Below are 27,415 nucleotides of genomic sequence, written 5' to 3' on the forward strand. Positions count from 1 at the left end.
AAGTAGGTTGGAGGTTCTCCAAAAATAATCCCACCACTTGGGTCAATCTTTTGCATCTCTCTCCTGTTTGATGTTTGCTCAAGATACAAAATAACACAGTACTTGAGAAGTCTAATATGTATGCATCTTTACCTTTTCTTCGATATTACATTAATCACTTTAAAATCAATTTTCTTATTTGTGAAGCCTACTCATGTACTTACTTTACCTACCATCCATACTTACTTATAATTCAAGTCCAACTGCAAACTGTACAGACTCAGATCGGCCAGCACATTATGCATCAGCAGATATGGGGCTTTAAAATTTTGTTAGGGACAGTCAGTAGAACAAACAAGATAGACTCTGATCTCCATGCACATTATGCTATGGCAGATAAGGATGATTGTTGTTTGCAGGTTGACTTATAAGTGAGTATACATGATAGTACTTTCACTCTGACTCCACTTGTTTCTCTCAGTATCCTTCTCTCAAAAACATCCCATCTATCTTGCCTGTCTGATTGTAAAACCACCCCTACATTTTAAAATAAAATATATACTCACTTATAAGTCAAACTGCAAACAACAAAGATCATGATCTGCATAAGCATAATGTGCATGCAGATCAAGGTCTATCCTGTTTATTCTACTGATTACTCCTAAGAAACTGCACAGACCCAGATCTGCTGGCACATTATGCAATTGCAAATCTGGGTCTGTGCAGTTTGCTGTTGGACTTGTCTTATCAATGAGTATATATGGTAATCATAAGGCAGTTCCCCATTTGCCTATCATAGTCATAACATACCAGCCATAACATGCTGTCAAGTGAAAAACAGAATTTTAATTCCCAAAACCCCTACATAGTTGTGTTTGGAACAACACAATCTTCAATAATCTAAAAAAAATATTAACAAATTGTCTTGGACAGCTACTATACATGTCCAAAGCATGTAGTCTGTATAAGGGGAAAACAGTCTTGCCTAGAGCCCATGTACAACTATCCCATGGGCAGTTTATGTGGCTGGCATCAATTAAAACACATGGCAGTCAGAAATAAACAACCATCATTTCACAGATTATTTGATTGACTGAGAATATTCAGGATCATGTTGTGTGTCAAGGCAATTGAACAATGCAGTTGGAGAGCCCAATAGGCTAATTCCATTGTAAAGAAAACCAAATAGAACAACCCAATTTATGAGTTCAGTACAATCATAAAGATGTAAGTTGAACAACAAAAGTTATCATTACCTTGAACCTGAATGTAAATGTTTAAGCGACCATTCAAGATTATTGTCAAGTTAGTGCTCAAGGCAATGTTTCTTCGGAGTTGGATTTCACTCTATATATAAAATGCAAAACACGATTTTTTTGGAAAGTTGGAGTAGTTTACAAGTGTGGTTAATTTGTTTAAAAGGCAAAATGTTTAAATGCATGCAAGATTTACAAAAAGATGAGCCATCTGCAAAATGAGCCAAGTCCAGTTAAGCTAAATTTCAAAACTCCATGACAGAATTTCACTTTGTGAAGTGCAGCAGCAATGGGGTGCAAATTTTTCTTTCCACATATTACAAACACCATATTGACACATGTCATTCTGGAGTGTACAACATCTGTCAACACAGCAACACCACCCAGCATGTTTGCCACTCCCTCACAGCAATGCAGATGCAGAACAATCATTTTCTATGCTAATAAAAATTAAACAAGGTTTTCTGGGAAGTATGAAGAACAGTACCATCCAGTCTCAAAGACAGCCAAGATGAACACAAATGATGTGTGGTGATGATAATGGATGAAGCTAAGTCTACCAACTACTTTTGGTTTATAAGTACATGTACATTAAATGCTTCACAAGAAATAGATATGACTTATTTTCTTTTTTTTAAATCAAATTTGAATTTCCATTAATTATATATAGGCTTATATTAAAAGATACCTTGCTTTCAAATGGATGTCCCTTTTTTTATAGGTCATATGCACTGACCCCTTGGGACCTCAAAACACTTTTTGAGTCTGCCTACTGCAACAGTGTATGGGAATGTGCAGGTGTGTCATAAGGCAGGTTCCCCCCCATAAGCTTATCAGTCATAAGGTTGGTCCCACAATGGTTTATCATACTCACAAGGCAGATCACCTACAGTTTTTTATAGTCATATGGTGAGTCCGTCATAACGCAGGTCCCCCTAGGCTTATTATAATCATATGGTCGGTCTCCAACAAAAGGTTTATCATAGTCATAAGGCAGGTCTCCCACAGGCTTAACAGAGTAATAAGGCAGGTCCCCTATTTGCTTATCTTTTGATGGTGTAGCAACTATGTTATATATTTAAGTTCTGCACAAAACAAAAACTCAGATGAAAATGCTACATGAATCACCAGTGGCAGCATTCAACTCAAATTGTTTTGATTGGCTAAAACTGGGGTATATAGGGTGAAAAGCACATGACAGGAAACCAGTGGTGACAACATTGATCAATGTCAAACTCCTTGCAACAGTATAACCGGCAGCAGCAACAAAAAAACTACATTACTGACATGCAGTGAATAGGAATAATATTGTTAAAACAAACCTCAGCTCTCTGATGGAGATAAATTGAAAAAGAAGAGCAACTCTTTAATGCATGCATGCCAAAGTCAGAGCTTAAGACTTTTATTTGGATTAATATTCTACCTGTGCCATTGACATTGGCTAATCCTTTGCCTTGGTAAAATTCTGTGAAAATTCTTTTTTGGTGCCTTTAACATTGATTATTTAAGCTGTTTAGGGGCAAATATAATGGTATGACTGATTGTTGTCTTTGATGAAGAAAGTATGTGCACTGTTAAACATACATATCACTAGCGGTTTATTAATTAACAGATTAATTCATTTTTTATTTTTCCATTTAATATATATATATATATATATATATATATATATATATATATATATATATATATATATATATATATATTTTAATCTTGGTACAGATTTTCAGAGTCTAATGCTCCCCAACCTTCCTAGTACTGTACTATTTCATCGTCTAATGCTCTCAACAACCCTGAAAGTGTTATTTCAGGGTCAAACTCTCCCTAACTTTGCACAAGCACTACTTCTGGGTCTAACACTATTCCCAATCTTTTTAAATTCCGTTTTTGAGTCTAATCATTTCCAACCTTTGTAGTGTCAGTTCAGGGTCTGATGCTCCCCCCCGGAACCTTGGCAGTGCTAAATCAGGGTTTCATGCCCACCCACTGATGTGAGTGCTATTTCTTGTAAACTTTGATAGTGTTAATTCGGGGTCTATTGCCTCTTAATCTAGGTAGTGCTATTTTAGAATCTAATGGTGCCTTACCTTGCTAGGACTATTTGAGGGTCCAATACCCTCAACCTTATAGATGCTATTTCTGGGTATATAACATCATTGACCATGGTAGTGCTATTTCAATGTTTACCCCCTTTTGTTGGTAGAACTATTTCAGGATCTAATGCTCCCCAAATCTGCAAGCACTATTTTGATATTTGATACCCTCCCACCCTTGGGAATTCTATTTTAAGGTCTACCCCCCCCCCCCCAGTTTGGAAGTGTTATTTTATAACTTTTCCCAACCTTGCTATTGCCATTTCAGGGTCTAATGTAACCCAGTTCTAATGCTCCCTACTTTTGATAGTACTATTACAGGGACTACATCTCCCCACAACCATTGTGGTAACCTCAGTAGTAGTATTTCAGGATTGAATGCTCCCAGACCTTGGCAGTGTTATTTCATGGTCTAATCCCCTCTCCATTTCATAGTGCTATTTCAGGATCTAACATCCTCAACCTTGGTAGTGCTATTCCTGGGTTTAAAGATTGCCAGCCTTGGTAATGCTGTTTCAGAGTCTAGTGTTCTCCTATCTTTGTATTACTATTTCAGGGTCTAACCCACCCACAGTGGTGCTATTTCAGGGTTTAACTCTCCCCAACTCTTGTTAGTGTCATTCCAGGGTTTAACACTCCCCATCCCTGGTAGTGCTATTTTGGAGTCTAATGCTCCCCAATCTTGATAGTACTATTTCAGGGTTGGACACTCTTCCCCAACCTTGTCAGTGTTATTCCTGGGTCTAATGCTACCCAACCATGATAGCACTAGTTTGGAGTCTAAAGCTCCACAGTCTTGGTAGTGATAACAAAGCTGGTAGTGGTTTTTCAGAGTGCAAGTGATTTTGATAAACCCTTGTAAAATATTTGTTGCTTGAAAATACAAGGTGGAGTGATATCACTCTTTAGATGATAACAGAAATTGTGTTGTAGAAGATATTTCTCCTTGTTCTGAATTAATTATCTTGAAATCTAAGTATTAGATTTCACATATACTTCTTACTTTTAATCATTAATTGAAAGTTTTGAAAAAAATGGAATTGTCATAATAAATTATGTTTCTTCAATAATGCTTACCTGATCATAGTACATTAAAAGTACATCCATTTTCTCACAAATCCAGTTCTCCAAAGCTAACTGATAGCAACATAAGTACAAATAATTGTCTGTCCATCTAGGTGAAGTCAGACACAAGTGAGCTCCCCTTAAAGAAAGAGACTGGCACCAAATACCTATCCTTATTTCAGTTTTTACTGGAGAAAGAGATTGGCACCAAATACCTATCCTTATTTCAGTTTTTACTGGAGTGGATATACATCCTGTTAGGTTTTAAAATGTAACTGTTGGGAACCAGGGATCTTGGGAGGCTGGGTAAATATTATCAAAGAAATACATCTTGCCCACAAATCCATCATAATCCATGTGGCTGCTTAATTGTAAAGCTGCTGAATGACCTGGGAAGTGCTGCTGCTTCAAATCCCACCATTGTTAAAATGGCACCTTTCAAATGAATTGTCTCTGAGGAAAAAACTAGAAAAAAATTGTCTGTGCCTTCCATCCCACACATACTGAAACAATGCAGTTAGGGAGCAGAAATGCTTGACTGCTATGCTGGAAGTGACAGCCCTAACTTGGTGAGCCAACATATGCAAGAAACTCGTTTGAACTGAGATATATCATCCTTCCACTGTTTCTATGGTAGAAGTAAAGAGCTCCATCTTCTTAATGACCAGCTCACTTCAGGTACCACTTTGATGCCACAGGAGAAAACCTGTTCATAGCAAAAACAACAGGAGTCATCATAGGCTAAACTGAACCATTGTGATGGAACTGCAGAAAGTTTGGATTGACCAATAAGCCATGTTTCTCACTAATTCCAGCCATCAGATATTTGTGGAATGGGGGGCTTTTTACAGAGTGATGTATCTCTGCCTGTAACACTGGAAGATAACTCTACACTTCCCTGTCTCTGCATTCTTTCATAATTGTGTGCCTTGTTACCTGACTGATTCTATCCACCACTTGTTCTAAGAATTGTTCTTCCCTGGTGGTCTTGCTTAATATGATCCAGGCATGCAGGTTCAACAATTCTGGATTAATAGTTGTTTGAACTGGTGAGGGAAGATCAAGATTTTCCTACCTTAAGAAGAAATAAAACTTAAGGATGGATAGGATTTGGTATCAATCCCTTTATCAATAGGGAAACTGCTGTCATTTAAGTGCACTAGCAGGCAACTCTAAGCACTTTGCTGCTGAAAAGAAGTTTGAGAGAGCTGGATTTGAGGGGTAGGAAATGAACGTTTTATGTACTGTGATCATGTAACGTGTCTTCTATCTTCGCTAGCCAAGGTCTAGATAACTCTATCTACACCTTGGTGGATTGAACAGCTATATTGGTGCTTTGGTGCTTTGTACTAGTGACATAGATTTGATTTTATGTGTTGCCTCCCTTAGTATGTAATGCCAACTAACCAATAGTGTGATGCATTGTAAATCCGCTGAAAACGTTGGTTGCAATTGACCTAAATAGGATACTTTGTAAGTTTAACATCGAGAGTATGACTATGTACCAGAGGGAAGCCATTACAGGTGTTTTTGAGTGAAAGGCATTTGTGAAAACACATATCGACACTGGAAAATTATTTATTTATCAGTCCATTCAAGTTGTGTACTCCCCTTGTCTTGATGAGAACAGTGTTCAAATCTGAACAACTTAATTTTGACTGGATGCGGTGACTTGCCATGGCATCCAATGAAATTCACAGATGCAAAGCACAGAAATGTCTGTTCGATATGCCAAGGTATTGGACAATACCTTGGCTAGTGAAGATGCATATCTTCTAAAGAACCTATATTTTAATTTTCCTACAATATGGACTGCATTCTTTAGAGTACTCATAAAATTCTAATTCTGTTTTTTTAAATGCTTGGATTTCCATTGAGAATAAATTGTTTATTCATCTGAAAGCATAAAACCATTACTTATGTTAAATATAAAGAAAGTAGATAGTATTAAGACTTCCCTAAAACTACTACATTCAGAAGGAACTGATAATTATATTTTAGTGTGAACTAATGGACATCATGTCAGCAGGGTTGCATCTAGGATTTATTAAATTGGAGTATAGACCCCTCCCCCATTCAAGCTGAAATTGAGTTCACTTTTCTGGCCATAGCTGGTGGCTTCTCAAAAGGTCATATGACAGTATGATGTAATGAATCACTTGCTTAAAATGGTGTTCAAATATAAAAACAAAAATTCATACTTTTTTTTCTTTCACTCATGCCTTAAAGTTTTTGGGGGTTCTTTTTTTCTAAACACTTGCTAGTAACAAATTTTAATGAGGCTGCATTTCCACCATATTGTCAGTCCTAAAGTTTTGAAACTGCACAGAATGAGTGAACCTTGCTGTCATATGAAAGTAGCATCAGAAATGAAATCTGCAACAACATATTTTTTCTTTGAAAGTACAACAAAATTATTAAGAGTCAACATACTGATGAATATCATGTATGATGCATTGGCATTATTATCATTACTATGTTGGTTATTCAAAATTCAGCAATGGACCAAATCACCACATTATGATGAAAGTTGGACAATGTAAGATGTTGACTCTAATATGTATGAAGGATGGGGAAGGATTTTCATGTCTTATTACCATAACAACCAGTACTATGGAGCCCTTTTCTGACAGTACTGACTGGAAAACTGGAGGCCAAAGTTTCAAGAATATCTCATATATAGCTGGCAGCCTGTTTTGATAGTAACGAAGAGTTTAAAGTCTGCTGGATTTATTTGTACTAAAATATTCTGATGCCTTTTTCATCATCGAAGTAAATCCACGCACAATCTTGTGGATTTTTTTCATACTTTGTTGATTGCGATTTCAGTTGTCTGAACAGTGATGTTACCTTAAGAATGTGAAGTTGGTTGAACTAAGGATGCAATTCCATTACCAAATTAATTAATACATCCAGCTGTATGTGATTCAACATATTTGTTTCATTAAAGAACTGGCAGTTCAACCAAATTCGTAATTGCTCATCTACCACTGCTCTTCAACCAAATTCGTAATTGCTCATCTACCACTGCTCTTCAACCAAAAATGGCAACACTGTAGAGGACAAAATAAAGTATGCATCATTCATTAAAATTTGCACCCAATGTTTATTTTCTACATGATTATGCCTGCATAGGTTCGAAAATTATCATGCAAAGTTATCAATTATAGCAAGAATTTTTCAAATATACATTCTAGATGCAACCCTGTATCAGTATGTACCCTGACTCGTATCATCAACACATTTTAAGGGGGCAATTTTGTTGCTTTCATTGTTAAAATTTATTTCAGGGAACAAATTTCTGTAATTTTTTATTGCCTTTTTCTCAACTATTCTTGAATCAAATTTTATAGGTTTTGTTCACCCTTCAATTAAGAAAATGAGATCTCTAATCAAAAGTATCTATTTTAAAGTATTACGTTTTGATTTCTGTCTGTGACTGTGGCTAGTGCAGAGTTTGGCAGTGACTTGAGAACAACACTGAAAGAACCATCCTTATTTTAATGAAGCAAAAATACAAAATTTAGATTTTTACAGATCTTTTAGAGATGTTCCATATAAATAAATATAGCATCCACAAGTTCTTTAAGCCACTGCTATGAGCAAAAAACGATACTGTGTCATTATGTAAAGATATTATTAGTAAAAGGAAGCCAATTTTTGCACTGCAAAAATACTGACACTCAACATACTTAGGGTAGTGTCAAACCTTCAGAGAATAAAAAAAGCATTTGTTTATAAATACCTGATCACCTACGTTGGACAACGATTGCTGCCAATAACAAAATTTATAAATTTCATTAGCTTTATTTGATTGGCTTTGAGTGACATTAAAGATTTAAATCTGGGGCTAAAATGTCTTACAAGCAACAATCTTGGTAAATTTTCAATAGATGTATCAGCCATTATTTACATAATAAATTGCATGTCTTCTATATGTAATCCCACCCACCAAGAAGAGCACACTGTAAAATTTTCTTCCTGCACACCCTAATAAATGTAGGAATTTAATTAATTTGTTATTCTGCAGCTAAAAAAAACTTGTGCCAGATTAAGAGGTTTAAGCCAAATTTACATTGAACTGCCAACAACCAACACATTTTCATTTGTTACTAGGGACAAAAGAGGCTGTTAGTTTGAGCTATGAAAAAAAAAAATTGCTTTCTTCAAGCTAGTAGTACTTGGGGTTACAATACACTAGTAGTTCCCTTTACGGTCTTGCCATACTTACATTGACTTCAGTGTAGATGATATCAATGAAGCTACCCAACACTATGATAAAGTCAAAAACATTCCAAGCATCACCAAAGTAATTCTGAAAGAGAAATGAACGAAAAAATAATATTTTATTAATTCCACAAACAAACAAAAATTCATACAATAAATACTCCTACTTCAATACTTGTTCAGAACATTTCATGCATCACCGAACTAAATTCTTTAAGAAAACTAAAAGAATAAAATAATGTTTTAATAAACTCATAAAGCAAATACTTGTCAAAAACATTCCATGCATCATTTAAGTAATTCTGGAAGAGAATTAATAACTACAATAAAGGTTTATCTATTTCACAAAAATAAATTCACAAGATAAATAATCATGGTCCCATACAATTAATTAAGTCCAATTAATCAATCAAAAGTTACATATGATCTGTGTTTAGAAAAAAAATTATGTTTACTTAAACTGAACAATCAACTTTTTCAAACAAAATCATAAATGATTTCTGAAGCATTTGATATGATGGGACTTGTTACCTCAGTGTTCTATACTACTATGAAGTCGTGAACAAATGGGGTATAAAATGAGGTAGTTGGACTTGTATTATTTAATGATAAAAATAAAACTGTTTATATAATTTGAATAAACATAATAATATTGCTATGAATGAAAATGATAGTCACCAAAAAGTAAATGGAACTTTGGGAAATCAGTAGTGATTTACTTTTTGTCATTTATTGGCTGCTTGGGTTTTCTTTTCAGTATTATGGAGTGATCTCAAGTACTGTGTCATAGTGATGAAGTTCATATGCCATTCTTATTTAACCCTTTACCTCATAGAGCATAGTGACAAAGTGCAGCATGCTATAAATAGAACACTGTTACCTAGTCGACAGCATATGCATAGGCCTGCCTGTGAACTGTTAAGCAATGTAGTGTATATTACGTTTAACAGCAGTTTTAACCATTTTACAGTTTTGGTACACGTATATTATATGTGGAAAAATTTAAGAGTAAAGTCTGATTGTTATAGCTGTGTAATTATTTTTAACGGAAGAATTTTTTTATGTGCTTTAAAATCGAGAGAGAACTCGCTCACCGTCATGTTAGTGAGGCCACGTGACCAACCGTAGCTGCCATTTCCCATACTCAAAATTTACATTTTTTTCGTCTGCGTCTACACCACTAAGTCATCTGAATTTGATAGTCAATAAAAACTAATTGCTGTCTACATAAATATCAGAGCCTTTACCTAAGTTACTGAATCTTTCATAGTTGTGATTCTAATCATGAAAAGTTCGTAAGTACTGAATGAAATCCTGCCTGTGAACTGTTAAGCAATGTAGTGTATGTTATGTTTAACAGCAATTTTAACCATTTTACATTTTTAGTACACATCTATCATATGTGGAAAAATTTAAGAGTAAAGTCTGATTGTTATAGCTGTGTAATTATTTTAACGGAAGAATTTTTTATGTGCTTTAAAATCGAGAGAGAACTTGTTCATCGTCATGTCAGTGAGGCCACGTGACCAACCGTAGCTGCTATTTCCGATACTCGAAATTTACAAGGTTTTCAAGTGCATTCATCACTAAGTCATCTGAATTTGATAATTTATAAAAACTAATTGCTGCCTATATCAATATCAGAGCCTTTACCTAGGTTATTGAATCTTTCATAGTTGTGATTCTAATCGTGAAAACTTCGTATGTACTGAATGAAATCTGCGACCTCCATTTTGGACAGTGGAGATTAAGACCCAGTTACTTTAAATAGCAGATATCGACCAGTGCATAAATAGCAACCACGTGATCTGACGTAATTGTCATTCACAGAAATGAATGTAGTATCTAATAGGGGTTTTTTCCCCGAAGGTGGTGCTACAAAAACCAGCTCAAAATGGTTGATTTTTACAGCAGGTGTCAAAAGGCGCTTCCATGCGAATCTTGTAGAGGCGTCAAAGGGTGCTTCCATGCGAATGGAGTAGAGGCGTCCAAAGATGCTTGCATGAGGTAAAGGGTTAATAAAAGAAAGAAAAAAGCATGATCTTGGACCTGTGTTTTCAAGGTTAAAATTCAGCTGAGTTTAAGAAAGAAAAATACCCATAATTACTGCACATATATTTCATTCTTAATTCACAGTTCTTGTTAAATTATAATATGTATTCAGAAAAAAAGAAATTATACAGCACAAATATTACATAGATCATAAATATTATAATTTTTATTTGAAGTTGTTGTGTAATACATTTATGTTATGGCACATGAACTGTACATTTAACTATAAGGTAACACTTATTTATCCAGTCCTTAAATTGAAAAGTTGTCCATGATAATACTTATTTAATATTTTATAGCCAGAAGTCAAAACCCAAGTCACCCACAAGAAAAATTATAAACGGATGAACTCAATAAACAAAAGACTTTAACAGATGCATCAAGTTGAATGAATGATGAAATCCTGGACCTTGACACATTTGGCCCTGCATTTTGATGACTGTAAAATTGACAAAATAACAAAGAATACCACCTTAACAAAAATTATAGAATGATCTCATTCAGAAATAAACACATGTAACTTAATAGAGAAGGCAAATTTTTAGTAAATTATGTTTCTCAAAGAATACTCACCAGATCACAATAATGTCTGGAATAAAAGATTCACCACCTCTCTAAGCCAGCAATTCCAGAAAGATGAAAACTTTGTTTTTCATGTGTGTGTGTGTTTGCGCTTTATAGACAAAGGGATGAAACTCTTACCCATTACCTCCCTTAAGGTCGCTAGGTAGTACTAGCTTTTATCAAATCATTATGTCAGCAAGAATACTTGTATTTCAGTTACAAAAAGAATTTGCTTTCTTCTATGGATACATTCCTGATCACATTAGTAGAAATTATTAAGAGGACAAGTACATGCATGAACATCCAATCTCTATCATAATCCTCAGCTGAAAAAAGAATGTCTCAATTCCCAATATAAGGATAAATTGCTCTCTTAATATGATGGTGTCACAACCGATGACCCATGTCCAGAACACTGATAATGATAATGGATGACATGCTCTTATTAAGCAAAAACAACTTGGACAATCCAGTGAAAGTCATAAATCCAGCCTGTAAGGAGGTTGTGCTGACCTGAGAAGGATTTGGTGGCTATCTGGGATCCAGCCACTGGACCAACCAGATTATGTCTCCAATGCTAGATAAAAGGCTGAGAAGGTTGACCGTGCATGACATCCAACAATGGCTCTTCTTATATCTTGCATCAAAATGTTGTATTTCAATGTGAGATTGCTCTAATCTTTTTGAGCAGAAATTCTCAAGAGGCAGTAAATTCAGACATAAAAGACAAAATTGTAATTTTTCTGAAATTGCTGGATTTGAGAGGTAGTACAGCTTCTATTCCTAATACCATTAATGTGTTTGGGGAACATGTCTGAAGGAGAAAACACAAATCTCATTTACACTGGTCATTATGAATTGTAATCCCACAGCCAAATGATTTAAGGCAGTACCTACTAAGCTACAGTGAAAACAGGTTGAAAACAATCTCTCCTAATGACAGTATAAAAATTGTGTGTTTTCAAAATATATAAATAAACAATATTAATCTTTGGACTATATTTATTCATGATTGCTAATCAATCAATATCAGAATGCATAATCATAATAGGTATTTTGATGACTGGCATATAATGGGGCTTGTTATAAGTACACAAGTCTGATTTACAACTTGACCATAGAGAATGTACCAAAACCAGGCACAACTTTCTGCCCTAATTTTTTTCTGCATCTCAGATCGGAACAATCTGTACTGCTCCTGTGGACTCTCAAATGTAGTTATAAAGGATTAAATAAAAGTCTGTTGTGTTCATATCTGGATTTACAATACAGTTGTTCATAGTAGTTTTGATGCACAGATTTTGCAAAAAAGTCATGGTGACTGATCAGGTCTGTTGCTCATGGCAGTGCATATTTTTAAAGCAAAAATGACCTATAATAATGATTTTGACTTGTGGTCACTCATAGCTGAAGTCACTCGAATCTGGTTTTACAGTATTATTCCAAATAAACTGCAACTTTCTTCTCAGTTTCTCATTTGATAAAAAGAAGATACTTTAGTAATTGATTGCTAAGCATCTGCAATTACACTATTTGAACTACTAGCCATTCAAATGTTTCTGTTGCACAGTCGATTCTAGATCATGAATTAGTCACATGTCATGCTTTGTTTCAATTGTTTTGATTTTCTCATTAATGTTTTCGTTGACAATTTAACTCAATACAACATAATAATGGACTTTATACACATCCATTTTCAGTGATCAAAGTAAAGAAATACTACCAAAACAGGATACTGAAGAAGCTTTGACTTCAGTAACATTGTAACAAGTTATGATGGCTCTGTTGTTGATTGATATAGTGACACAGGAATGATCATGTGACATGTTTGATGCTACTTTCAGTCAAAACTATTAAAATTTTGTGTTGTTTAATTACTCTGCCAACCCAGAAAACATGTATTGGAGGATGAAAGAAAACACAACTTGGGACCATTTAAATGGATGTTCTTTTGTGCATTTCCATCATAAGCATCACTTTCCAGATGACAGAGTGGAAATTAAAATTTGTTTTATGCAAGATTTTAAAACTCTGTATACATTTCTGCCAATACCAATTTAACTTATTCATTTTATACTTTAAAAATTAGCACATTATTGTCATCAATCTTTATGGTACAATAGGCCCAAACCCTGTGCATTCCTTTGCCACACTTTCCTCTGCACTTTTCCATATGCAATATCAAAACTGTCTTCTAACTCACACAAAGTAACACATCAGACTTACTTCACATATTCCACAGAATGGACTATTTCTTTTCAAAGAGATGTCTTTGCCTACCTTATTTTTACATCATCTTCAACAGTCTCCCTACAGTAACTAAAGTATTTCATTAATCTACTAATTCCAGACTTATCAAATGCTTTAGATCCATATACAGCCTCCAAGTCATCACTGATCTATGAACAAGTTTTTCCTATTTTTGCATACAAGTTAAAATCACTGTTCGAAAATGGACTCGTTTACCATTCTGCAATTGTGTTTACATATGACGTTGAAAAAAGATGTCACTTGGCCTTTGATGTCATTAATTTAACCAGACAGTAAGCAACAATTACATAGCTCATCTCTACTTTCAATAGTTTCCAGTAGCCATGGTAAAAAAAATATCAGGCAGAAAAGTAATTCAGACTAAAGTGATCTTGGCAATATTTGCTACTTTAAATTTTCTTACAATCTTTATCTTTATATTTGAACTTCTCATCATTTTAAAATACGAAATTTGAACTTTTAATTGGCACCAAATGGCCAGTACTGTTGTGAATCCATTGACCTACTTACCTACCCACTTACCTACTTTGACAGAGCATACAAGACACTGATGAATAAAACAGAACATTTGTTTTGATCATATCAAAGTAGAAGTAGTACATTGATAATACACTGAGTAATGTTATTTTTGTACTACCATTGTTCTTAAAGTTAGCATTATTGTCCACCTCTTGAAGCCACTGTTAATGAGTTACTGGCTTTGAGTAACCTTGGAGTGACAAACAGCAGTACATGGTTCAAGCATCAAAATAATTACCCTGAATACTTTATGTATATCTATATATTATGTGTGTCAATTATCATGATCTAGATTGAAAGGTTATTTATTATTTACTAAATAACATTTACTAATATTCTTTATAGTTATAAGGTCTGTACTGTAAGATGAGGTAATTCTGGATATATGATATGATTCTAACAATCAACCAAAGTCTGGAGAAGCAACTATAAATTGTGCTGATGCTGCATGTTCCTGACATGATCATGTGCACCAAGCATTAAAGGATATCCATTTGCGCCAACATGCCGATATATACCTCACCCATGGCTTAAAAACGATTGGTCTTACACTTTGAGAATAAAATCTCCAGATGGATCATCAATGGAGGTATGAAGGCTACAATTGCACTTAGAGGTGGACAAAAATCATGGCAAGAAACAGTATGAACACGGCTATTGGAATTCAATCCAGGTAAAGAATTTCTTGGATCTGTTGCTGCATTGTTAACATAAGATACTTTTTTGTGTTGGACATGTTAACATACATCGTGACCAGACTATTATGCATCGATTAAAGTGAATGATTATTCAGACATGACTGCACACAAGAACTGAGTGATAGCACACTGAGCAACTGCACAAGTGGGTAACATAACTTCTATCAGTCATAGATGTAATACATAATCAAATCACATGCACAACTGGATTAAAATTACTAAGGTAGTTTGACAGAAAGCTGTCACCACTACATACAAAATCATTTCACAACCACTTCCTTCATAATTTGTATGCACAAAGGGAGCTAGAAGGCAGGCAATGTGTTGCTACTGACTGGATCAGATTAGCAGTGTGTGCAAATTTGTGTCGCTCATGCAAACATTCCACATAGATTCATGTTTTTGATCTTTTGCAACAATAACCTGAGGAAATCCTGTCGTTTTTTAATGTTCTTGATGAAGCCAATGTTGGAAATGGAATTGCCAGCTTAAGAAGGCTAAATGCAGTATTTATGAAGTACACTGCACTTTGTCCACTGTTAGTGATATTAATTTCCAGATTTGTTAATTCTGTCCTTAATGAAAAGATTATCAAGAGGAGGTAACAAGATTGGTGTTTGTATAAGCCCAGGTCAAATAAAAAAGATCACAAATGTGCTCAAAAACTGAAAAATTGTAATAACGAGTTGCACATTTAATGAGGTCATGTATATATCAAGACCAGTAAGCATTCCAAATTTGTTTTGTTTTGAAGTCTTTTCACTTAACTGTACTAACAGGATTTTTGTTAAAAAATGGGAACAGACAAAAAAGTTTAAAAAAGTTAAAAAATGTTTTAAAAATGTAAAAGTATTGCCATAATGGCCCTAAAATCTAAACAAGGATTTGTCAACAAAGGGAAAATGACACCAATTCGTATTTCTGTAATCGCCTGAAAATCAGAGCAGGTCATCTATATGTGATATAAGATAGCTAATTTTCATTGTTTATGGTGAGTGTGTATTCTGCAATTTTTCTAACAAACTTCTCAGGACAATGAAATGGAGAGATATCACATGACCAAATAAAAATGCCTCTGCTGCAAGCACTGGGGAGGGGGGCATAAGAAAAATGATGTGCAGTAGAATGCGACTCACCTTGAACCTAAATGCTGCTAGCTTTAAGAGAAATTCAACTGTGAACACCCCTGTGAAGAACATGTTCATGTAGTCCAGGGCTTCTGAGTAAGCATCTGGTTGACCATGATACTGAAATGGAGATCCATATTTGGGAAATGTAATTAGTTTGTAATTGACAGGTAGATAAAATAAGAAAGGCATACAATATTGTGTGTAGCAGACTGACAAATGTCACCGTTGTCTCAGTTAGCTGGACAGCCTGACAGACATCTATGTATTAACATTACAAAATTAAAAAATCACAAGACAATATTTTAAAAAAACCCAGTAGTCCCTTGATTAAATTTACACTCTTCTGGCCAAGATGTTTTTTTTTTAAAGTTCTAAATAAAATGTAATTTTTTAAATGTATGATAATGAAATATTCTGAAGTAGTTTTGTGGTACTTCATTAATTTGTTTCATCAAATTTGATTATCATATATGGTCACTTGTATGTCCAGTCCAGCCACAAACAATGCAGACCCTTATCTGTCATGAAATAAAGTGCTGCATCAAGATCTAAGCTGTTTGTTTTAGTGATCACTCTAACAATCTGCATCAAACCAGATCTACTGGTGCATTATGCAATGGAAGATCTGGGTCTGTGCAGTTTAGAGTTTGATCCAACTTATCCGCAATGCATATACATATGTATTTAGTGGTGCTTTATGACACCTATCCGCAATGCATATACATATGTATTTAGTGGTGCTTTATGACACCTATCCGCGATGCATATACATATGTATTTAGTGGTGCTTTATGACACCTATCCACAATGCATATACATATGTATTTAGTGGTGCTTTATGACACCTATCCGCGATGCATATACATATGTATTTAGTGGTACTTTATGACACCTATCCACAATGCATATACACATGTATTTAGTAGTGCTTTATGACACCTCTGCGCATGAGTGGATATGTAGTGCCACTGAAAGTAAAGTTTGAAAACTGTAAAAATAATTTACACAAATTTTGAAGATAAACACTTTCCAAACAAATGCAATCACCAATTCAAAAAAAGATAAATATAAAACTTAAATATGTTAAAAATGTATTAAAAATAACAAATATAACACCTGTATAATCCTTAAAAACTTTTATTAAAATTTATTGTATAATCCACATTCCCTTTAAGAGTCCAAGATTTTTTTTGGTGGTACATCCTCATTCAGTTTCTTTAAGCAGTTCAAGTAAAAAATCCTTCTGTTTGACAGGGTGGATATTGATGTACTTACCATAAATATGTTCCATTGTCAATAGACACTGGTAGAGTATGCATTTTGGCTGAGATTCACCTTGCAGGTAGCATGCATGAGATGGGTACATATATCTGATATGCAGATTGGTACAACACCATCTTATTTCTCTGATTTTGTTCTATACAAGGAATTCCACTTTCCAATTGTTGATGTTATTAAGTAAGTTTGTAGAGTTTTCATTCTACATACACCTCTCTCTTAACAAATCATGCACAATGGGGTCAAAATAAAAAACAAAGATGGCAGTATAAGCATGGGTGTAAGTTGCTGAAAGACAGCTGAAAAATCATGAATGGGGATGCTATCCTAGCTGGACATTGACAATGAGAAGACATGGGAGGGTAAGGCTTTTACTGTTGAATGATTTTATACTTGTTTTATATTCACATTAGGAATCATTGTCCATAAAATGCTTTCTCTAATGAAGTTGTTCTCTTTCCTATACAAGTTACCTTTATTTTCAAGATAACCAACCTCTGAAGCATCACGGAAAATATTACTCCAAAATAATGAAGCATACATGTGTACCTCTCAAAACATTGTGTATTATGTCATTGCTTTTGTATACATTCAAGTGTTATTGTTCATTCACAACAAAAAGAGATTTACTTTTTTTGGGCAAAATTGGGATATTTAATTTGCAAAACAACAGCTGTCAACATCAAAATTCAATTTTTAAAAAAATATTTGTTTTATTTGTAAAATATTAATCCAGTGACATCACTGCAGGGCAATAGTGAAATTTCTGCTCATCCTTGAGGAAACCTATAAGTTTAATTTAGAATTTTAAGTTCACTATCAACTTTGGAATTCGCATCTCCATACTGAACAATATCTGTGAAACAAAGCTTTTTATGCAACAAATAACCCTTTCGCTTGCTTCCCTTATTATCCATGATCGCATTGTGAAGTAGTTGGATGAATTACTGATTAAAGTTGGATACTTTATATTACCTACTTAATAATATTTATAATAGTGCTCAGTTGTGTTGATCTGACACACTATCATGACTGCAAGCTCTTACACCAAGAGAATTTGCATAACTTTAAACTTTTTTATTTCACCCCCTTTATACAATTTGACACAGATGTAAATAACATGATAATACAAAGCAGAGTTCTACTTTTAATTGAATGTGATAGTACAACAAACACTTCTGCAAATTGGAGATAAAAACCATCAGGATTTTCATAAATGCTTGTTGATGTAGCGTTGTGCTTGTGTGTGATATTGATTTTTAACATAGTTTTAAAAAATTTTCAGTAATATCGCTATGATGTCTGCAGTGTGGCAGTTTACAGTGATGTCAAGCACTGGGGCATCATGCCACAGACATGTAGTATGATGTCCCACCCAGTCAGATTATCCTGACACCTTGCAGACCAGTTCTAACACTAAACTCTTAATGCTGAGTGCCAAGCAAGGCAGCTGTGAGTACCATTTTTTGTTAAGTCTTTGGTATTACTCAGACAAGGTTTGACCCCACAACATCCTGCATCCAAGGCAGACACTCTAACCACGTAGGCCACAGGAGTGGTGGACATAGCTCTGACAGTAGGCTGAAACTTTTCAAGTTTGAATACAAGGCAGCATATCACTGTCACGATATAAGTAAGGAACAATGGCCAGATTGCAACATGTATTGCTAGACCCTGAGGCTAATTATTCGCTTCATGAATGTTGCGAGTGTAAGCCGACATCAAAAAGATGGGTGGGAAGCCAGTTGTATATAACATGGCCATAGGAACTTGTTACTGGCGCCTTATTTGGCTGCGTGCGATTCACAGGTAAGTGGCATGAATTGCCGGTGTTGGGCTCAAAAGAACATCAAGTGGGGGTCATAAATCCACCCTTGACAGGCTGCCGGGGAGGGGGGCAATTTCTGCTAATTATGTAGACATTGGGTGAATCGACATCCACTTGGAATTGAGCAAGCAAGGCATAGTCACCATTGGAATCGCAAGTTTAAATCTAGTGTCTTGAAACTAAACGTCAGTAGTCACTAAACCATCTTGCGGGAATTACATAAGGAAGTTATAAGCTACTCTCACATCATTCGAAATCGGCAGGAAACATTCTGGGGATTACAAAGGAGCTTTGGAAAGGTCAGTGACTTATTTGCTCGATTGTGACAATCTATTATGGCAAGATAATTGTACTTTAATTATGTGCAGTATGTATACTTCATTACTAGAATCGTTAGTACGTAGAATTACCATTTGTAGTGTTTGATTCATTTGTAGTGTTTGATCTACATGCATATTTTGAGATATGAGCAATGTTTATGTAAAGAATTACTATTGTAATTCGCTATTTGGTTAATTCGTAGTAACCTCGTGCATTTATTCATGTGATATTCTAGATCTGCAAATGTTGAATTGAATTATAACTTTGTATAATGGTTGCAGTGTGCAACATTAGTTAATAGGGGTATTTGACTATTTGTGTATACTTTGTAGAAGTGTAATGTACAGAAATGCATCTGAGATTATGTGATATTGTTCTGTATAATAAGATTGAGAATCTATATATACCGATGTGATGAAATCTATTGATATATGCATGATAAGCAGTTGATACCGTGTATACCATACCAGAAAGTATGGGTATTTCAATGTGCACGAATGCGTGACCAAAGAAGGTAATGGCTTATCTGATGATAGATTGTTATTTAGTGTGAGACTAGATAGCTAGAGGAATATACTAATGTCCTTGTGTGTGTTCGGACAGGAAGCTTTTAGGGACCAGAAAAGCTGTAGGAGACAGAGAAGGGAAATACCCTGGTACAGTTGGTCCAGAGTCTCTGGGAGACAAGAAAAGGAGAGAACGGAAGTGGAGGAAGTGGAAGGGTGAAGGATGTGGTTGTTGGACTGAAGGGGTACTGGGTACCAGTCAAGAAATACTACAGATTGGTAGAAACACAGGACAGGAGGAAAATCTATCACACGAAGTCAGATGATGACATAGGCTGTCACTTACTTGGTCGAGTAAAAGATGAGTGATAGGGTTTTGAATATTGAATTTCATTTGAGAAAGGACTATCTGTAATTGAATGGCATTAAATTTGTTGTTTATTTGAATTTCACCTTTTGTGTGTTCAGTCATTTAACTGTCGGCATCACTGACTGGGGGCTCAGAGCTTTGCATCTCTATCACTACTTCAATTTTTAACAAAAACAGACCAGGGTGGGTCTTCTGTAATAATTAAAGATAATACTGGGAGCACCCCACCCCAACCTAAGGTAGTCTACGAGGCCTCTACTATCACATTTGTGAAGTTTACACAGAAACCTGATTAGAAAAAAGAATACACAAATTTCACTTGACAAAACTTATCTAGTTGGCATTTATTTCTGATAGTGCTGTCACCAGTAGGCATTAATAGTATTTTGATGGACTGAAATATTGTCAGTGTTATTTGCAGTGTACTGAATTTTGTTTTGTAAAGAAAATTTAACCAATTTCTGGGCACAAACTGACATTGATAAAATGAGCAATGTATCAAAATTTCATTTACCAGTTTTGATTGCGATTTTCTTCAGACATTTGTTGGAATGTTCAACAAATAGAGGCCAATTTTGTTTTCTAGAAAAAATAGACATATAAAATGTGATCCATGTATGACCCTGTGTTATAAGTGGATATGCAAGTTGTCCAGACATGAGTTATCGAGGGAGCTGTATGTTTTGCAAAGATTGAACAGCTACTGATTTATATAATATTTAAAGAAAGTTTATAGTTTGTAAACAGTTGTCTGCCCCTTCAACACCATTTATACCAAAATGACTAGGTAGCTAGCAATACAGAACATTTTTCCTGGATTGTAAGCACAAATTATATTTCTAAATATCTGGTAAATGGGATGTCAGATTTAAAATTCTAAAAGGTCTTCAAGGTGGAACAGGGAATCTGAAAAGATGATGACATTTTTGTTTTTGTTGTTGTGGAAAATCCAACTTGCAAGTGAGTAAATACAGTATATATGCTTGTGTCAACACTGACACAAGTTCAACACTGACACAAGTTATCTGCAGTGCAATGACGATTGTCATCACTTTTGACATTGAACCAGAGCTCATGGACAAGGGATCATGTGCCTTGATTAAAATCCATTAATACACTCTATGTTTGAATTAGTATGTCCACATGACACCAACAGTTAAAAATCCATGTTGTAACATCGGACCTTGTGCCCAAGGTCAAACAACACTGTTCAACACACTAAAATTATACTGACAGAGAAGAATTTCTGTGCAATTCTATCAGAGGCTCTATGTCAGAGTTTTGAAAGGGAGAAACCTTTTGGTAGCAGATGAGGTTAAGTAATAGATATAGTAATAATTCCAAAATGGCCATTATAGTGGCCATCTTGAATATCTAAAAGAGTACCATTCCAATCATATTTTTAAGTATAACTAATCTTAAGAAAACTGCTTAAATCAAATTTCATGACCATTCTCCTAGCAGGTAAGCAGCAGTAGTGAAAATAGCATAACTCTGAAGATGGCAAAACAGTTACCATACTGAGCATCAGATGAAAACCATGTTTAATAAGCTACTGCTAGATCAAGTAAGAATAGGAATACACATGTTCTGTCTTACTAGCAGTTTGGGGAGTAGTGATAACAAGCGATGTTGTAATGATGACACACATATCTGATGACGGACAATGCATCAAAGCAAATTCTTGGCTGGACTTTTAAGGCCAACAGAGCTTAAATGCAGCAGAATGAAACAGGCAATACCCGATACATAAATGTTATTAAATTATCAAAACAATGACTGACAGTGTTTTGGCAGAATAGACTTCACTTGATTCTAAACATCAGTCTTAAAGTGGTTTAGCAACAGAAGCTAATCATGCAACTATCAAATTCATAGTAAGTACTGTCAGCAAGTATTATGACTTTTTTATTTTCTCCAGCTATTAAAATTTCAACACATCAGTAAATGGCACAATTGCTTCCACAGTATGTACCTTCTGGACCAAAAAATTCTCAAAATGAAATTGGTAAAAATGTGCAGTCAGGCACAAACTGACACTAAATTTCTCAATCTCAAAATGAAACAGGTAAAAATGTACAGTCAGGCACAAACTGGCACTAATTTTCTCAATCTCAAAATGAAATAGATAAAAATGTGCAGTCAGGCACAAACTGGCACTAAATTTCTCAATCTCAGTAAACATTTTATAATACTTGTACATCTAGGGTTGCTTTAGATTATGTGCTTTCAGAAATAAAGCTCGACTTACCCTCATAGCTAGGGCTACTGTATTGACCATGATCATGACAAAAATGCCATACTCAAAGGCTTGAGATGTAACAAACCACCAGATTTTGTACTGCCACCGAGCCTTTGGAATATAGCGCCTGATAGGTTTGGCTTTCAATGCAAATTCTATACACTTCCTCTGAAAGAAGATAAATATGCAAGTAATATTAATGAATATCATAGACTATAAAAATCATTTGATTCAAATGTGGATCTGTTTTATTTTCTACTGCATTCAGTCTTCTGACTCATGCGAGAGCTGAACACTCACATCAAAATACTAACTGCTGTACATAATCACACACTGGAGTGGATATTTCATGATACAAATAATCAAAAAGTAAACATTTTAAACAAAGAATCCCAAATTTAGAAAATTGGTTGTGAAATTATGTATAGCAAATATGATGATGATAACAGTAGTCATCTCTGGTTGGAGTCAGTAGACTTTGAAAAAAAGTTGGAAAGAAGACACTGGCCAGGGCCGTGATGTTGAGGCTATTTCTAAGCCTTGATAATGCAAGCAGGTAAAAAAAGCTTTAAAACAGAAGGTTAATATAAAGTGTGTACAGATATTACTCCAAGCTTCAATAAGAGATTACTATTATTATTGTCATGCTTCTAAACAAGATTTGTTTTATAATATCAAGAGAGAGTAATCAAGAGAGAGTAATCAAGAAATGCTGTTCATGACAGTGCTTGTTATTAAACAACGCAAATTTCTGCAGTATTTTAACCTTGTGTTCAATATACATTATTATTATGTTGATGAGACATGATATTTATGTTAATTAAACAGGCTATTTATGTCAATGTTGTTGTTGTAGGGTTTAACACCATTTTTCAGCACAAGAACATGGCGGCTAATATTAATGGTGGAGGAAAAACCCGTGAAAACCCCAGAAAGAATCACTGACCCACAAGAAGCTACTAGCATGGTTTCTCACATACCCACATTGGCTGAACCTGAGAAAGAGGTGAGATGGCAATGATCCGTAAAGGATAGCGCTTTACACAACTTGGCCACTCAGGGCCCCCATTTATGTTAATGAGAGAGAAAACATATTATTTATGTTGATGAAACAAGATATTTATGTTGATGAGACACAATATTTACTGTATTTAATGTATATACTGGGACATGATAAAATAAAATAAAAATTCCTGTCCCAGAACTTATGTGAAACCTTTTTTTCCCAATAGGTCATATGTCCCAAGACTTAAGAAAAGAAATAAATTTGTGTTTGAATTTGTGCCCCTCCACCAATGTTGCACTAAAACATAAACAAAATGCTGATTTGATAATAAAATGAAAGAAACTAATCTAGTACTGTTATCATTTATTCCCCTTTTTCATCATAAGCATTAAAGAATAAAATATATCCATGACCTCCATATATATATATATATATATATATATATATATATATATATATATATATATATATATATAGTGTAGGCATCCATACTATAGCGTGTATCGCTTATGTTCGATAACACACGACTTGAATGTTATCCAACTGAACACTGTAACCAACAAAATCGCAAACAAGAGGGAAATAATGAACCAATTGCTTGAAGACAACTGCCATTCACAAATGACACAGTATCAGGTACAAAATAACCAAGACTGAATTATAGCCAGGTCATCCATATGACAGCAAAAATCACTATCTGAAAATACATCCACTTGAGTAAAAGTGACAATCTTTTGCTAACATGGCTTACAAAAAAGTATTATTAAAGGAAGTTATTGCTGTGTATACTATTCATCTGCAGACATCAATGCCTGTTTGTATTAGTTACAAGTAAAGAAACCCGGGTGGTGAATGCACACAACTAGTAGTAAACTCACTGTTTGAACTTACCACCAGGATGTCAAAGACAAAAGTTATTTCTATTACAAAGCAAGCGGACCTTGGAAACTGACTTTGGATATGCTTAAGCAGATTTTTTAAAAAATGAATTTCAATAAAAAGGTTATTTTACTAAAAAGCAAGCTGACCTCTGAAGATGACTTTGGATTCTTTGAAGTGTACTGATTTTTTATATTTTTTTAAAGATACAAAGTCGGTTGAGATATGGATGCTAACTGTGGTTCCTTTTCACTGGTATTCATGGGAATTTTGAAAATAAATTGAAACAATGGAACATTTTTTTTAATGTGACACAATTTTGTGCTTTGTGCATGAATATCGATGAACCAGTGTCGCCCAGATGATCTGGAGAAAATAAAATCATTTGAATTATGGACTGATTATAAAATAGGGGTTAATAGTGTGAGAATTAGCATGACTGATGCAGATTTTAAAAACATTTGACTTTAGTTCTTGCCGTTTCCACTTCAGGAGATGTGTTGCCTCTAATGATAATTTTTCACAGCATGAGAAAGCTAAAAAAATATTCCTGCACCAAAAGAATGGATCATACACGTGCAGGAGAAGGGCTGTGTTGACAAGATGCTGATGCAGTGGATTAAAGAGTTTTATCTTAAGTATACAGTTTTCTATTTTATATTTTTTTAAACAAAATTTCAGTTGGAGTGCATTTTCCAACATGATCTGAAAGGTGTCCCACAACTTATGACTAAAATTTCAGGTGTCCCAGAACATACAGTAGACAAAAAAATTACTCTAAAAATTAATTTATGGTGTCCCAACAAATACAGTGTCCAAACATATATGGTAAATATGGTATGAAATCTACTGCCAGTGTCATTTTTCAACTATTTCATTACTTTCATATCTAATAAACAATAAGATTTTCTATGTATGATTATAGCCTTTGCCCTAACTACATTATATATCATTCTAGAGGTATATATATAATTTGAATAAATACAGTCAAACCAGTGCATACATGTGTAAGACCAACCCATAGAAATACTAAAGCATGTCTGGTTCAGAACCACTTGAAAGAATCAGTATAACAAAGTGGAGAGACCCAAATAATTTTATACCAATGTTATTGTTGCTGATAATTAAAGTTACAGGATAGAAAAATTTCAACTTGATTTGAAGCAGAAATGCATGATATATGGATAATACATGCATTTGTTGTCAATTAAACTATAAGATGTTTGTCCAATTCATATGTATTTTGTGTTTAATTAGGCTACTTGATTTTGGTCCTATTCACATGTATTTGTTAATCAAGCTATCCGATTTTGTTCAATTCACATTTTTTGATGTTAATTAAGCTACCTGATTTTTGTCCAATTCACAATTCTTGTACTCCTGCTCTCCTTCATTCTGAAAGGTGACAATGACAAAACCTACAAAGATGTTGACCATGAAAAATGCAATGACAATGATGAAGACAAAGTAGAAGATGGCAACAGCAGGTCTCCAGTTGTGGATTGGGCCTTTCCCTTCTTCATTTGAATCGATGGAAATGTACAGAAGTCTGCAATAGATAACAAACATTTTTAAAAAGTTTATAACATTCCATTAGCAAAGTATATAATGTCACTAAACGAAAGGACCAAAAAGTGATATATATTGTATCTATTTTTAATAAAGATCTGGGGAAATGGAATAAATTTATTCTTTCTAAATTGGTAAACAGCCAAACATGTAAAAGATCTTAAAATATTTTGCTTTGATATCGCTAAAATTTAGAGTGAATTAAAGATGTTCTAAAAATTGCATCATAAATATGGCTTGTCAATCTGTTGCAAGACCACTTCTTTCATATACATAGATCTAGCTCATTCACATATGCCAAGTTTTATGGGAGCAAATCAGTGAGATCAGCATTCAAAATCTGTGAGATTGGGTCCAAATCAGTAAGATCAGTGCTCACAATCCATGAGATTGGGTCCAAATCAGTGAGATCAGTGCTCACAATCCGTGAGAATGGGTCCAAATCATGGAGACCAGTGCTCACAATCCATGAGATTGGGTCCAAATTAGTAAAAGCAGTGTTCACACCCCATGAGATTAGGTCCAAATCAGTGCTCACAATCCATGAGAATGGGTCCAAATCATGGAGATTAGTGTAACAAGATTTTTTTGTCATAAATTTAAGCATGAAAGTCCATATCGTACTAAACACGTCAATTTACTACAATGAATAATAGCAACTCAACTTTATTAATTTTCTTATATGTTATTTTCACTATGCTCCAAACATTTAAATTCATCTATCCAAGCACTGTAACTTGCAAACACATTTCTTTTTTAACAGCACATTTCCTTTCAATCTGTTAGTGTATTCAACATCGTACTAAAATTACTATATTTTCAAAGAGTTTAAGAACATTTTTATACTTGTCGCATCAATGGCAGCTGTTATGTCTGCTTCAATAAGAACAATGTCATGTTTTGCAAGGAGTGAAAAATTATGTCAGTGTAAAGAATCCAGATTATCATGCGAATGGGCTTTAGCCAGGGAAATTTTGTGGCTGCCTGAAAATAAGTTTCAAATTCATTCAGGAAATGCAATCAAATTTTTTTTTTCATTCATTATTCTGCATTTTGTAAATATACTTTCAGTTTTAATCAAAATGTAATCATCATTTCATCTTAATTCATTCTGCATTTTGTATATATATATATATATACTTCCAGTATTAATCAAAATATAATCATCACTTCATCTTAATTTATTCTTCATTTTGTATATATACTTTCAGTTTTAATCAAAATGTAATCATCATTTCATCTTAATTTATTCTGCATTTTGTATATATACTTTCAGTTTTAATCAAAATGTAATCATCATTTCATCTTAATTTATTCTGCATTTTGTATATATACTTTCAGTTTTAATCAAAATGTAATCATCATTTCATCTTAATTCATTCTGCATTCCAGTTTCGACCTACTGGTAAAATGACCTGTTTCAATGTCTGTATCTATTTTCAGTCCACAAAGACTTTCAAATATTTAACAGGAAAATTAATCTCTCTCTTTGTAAACAATGATAATAAATAAAGTAATTTTTCCTGCTTTCTTAAAGTGTATGTTAATAAAAAATAATAGTG

At 34.3% G+C, this 27,415-nt stretch overlaps 1 protein-coding gene across 1 annotated transcript in view; it reads right to left on the minus strand.

Moving 5' to 3' along the window:
* The window catches only part of LOC149789247 (muscle calcium channel subunit alpha-1-like), a 335,403-nt gene that overhangs the window by 91,111 nt on the left and 216,877 nt on the right, over positions 1-27,415 (minus strand). The window contains exons 24-27 of the mRNA XM_089975421.1: positions 25,632-25,833; positions 22,409-22,567; positions 15,861-15,971; positions 8,625-8,708 (exon numbers count right to left, since the gene is read on the minus strand). Coding sequence (XP_089831547.1) covers positions 8,625-8,708; positions 15,861-15,971; positions 22,409-22,567; positions 25,632-25,833 — 556 coding nt within the window. The remainder of the gene's footprint in view (positions 1-8,624; positions 8,709-15,860; positions 15,972-22,408; positions 22,568-25,631; positions 25,834-27,415) is intronic.

Source organism: Sinohyriopsis cumingii, chromosome 11 (genome assembly GCF_028554795.1).
Source record: "Sinohyriopsis cumingii isolate HCF-2022 chromosome 11, ASM2855479v2, whole genome shotgun sequence".
In the NCBI taxonomy this organism is placed as follows: domain Eukaryota; kingdom Metazoa; phylum Mollusca; class Bivalvia; order Unionida; family Unionidae; genus Sinohyriopsis; species Sinohyriopsis cumingii.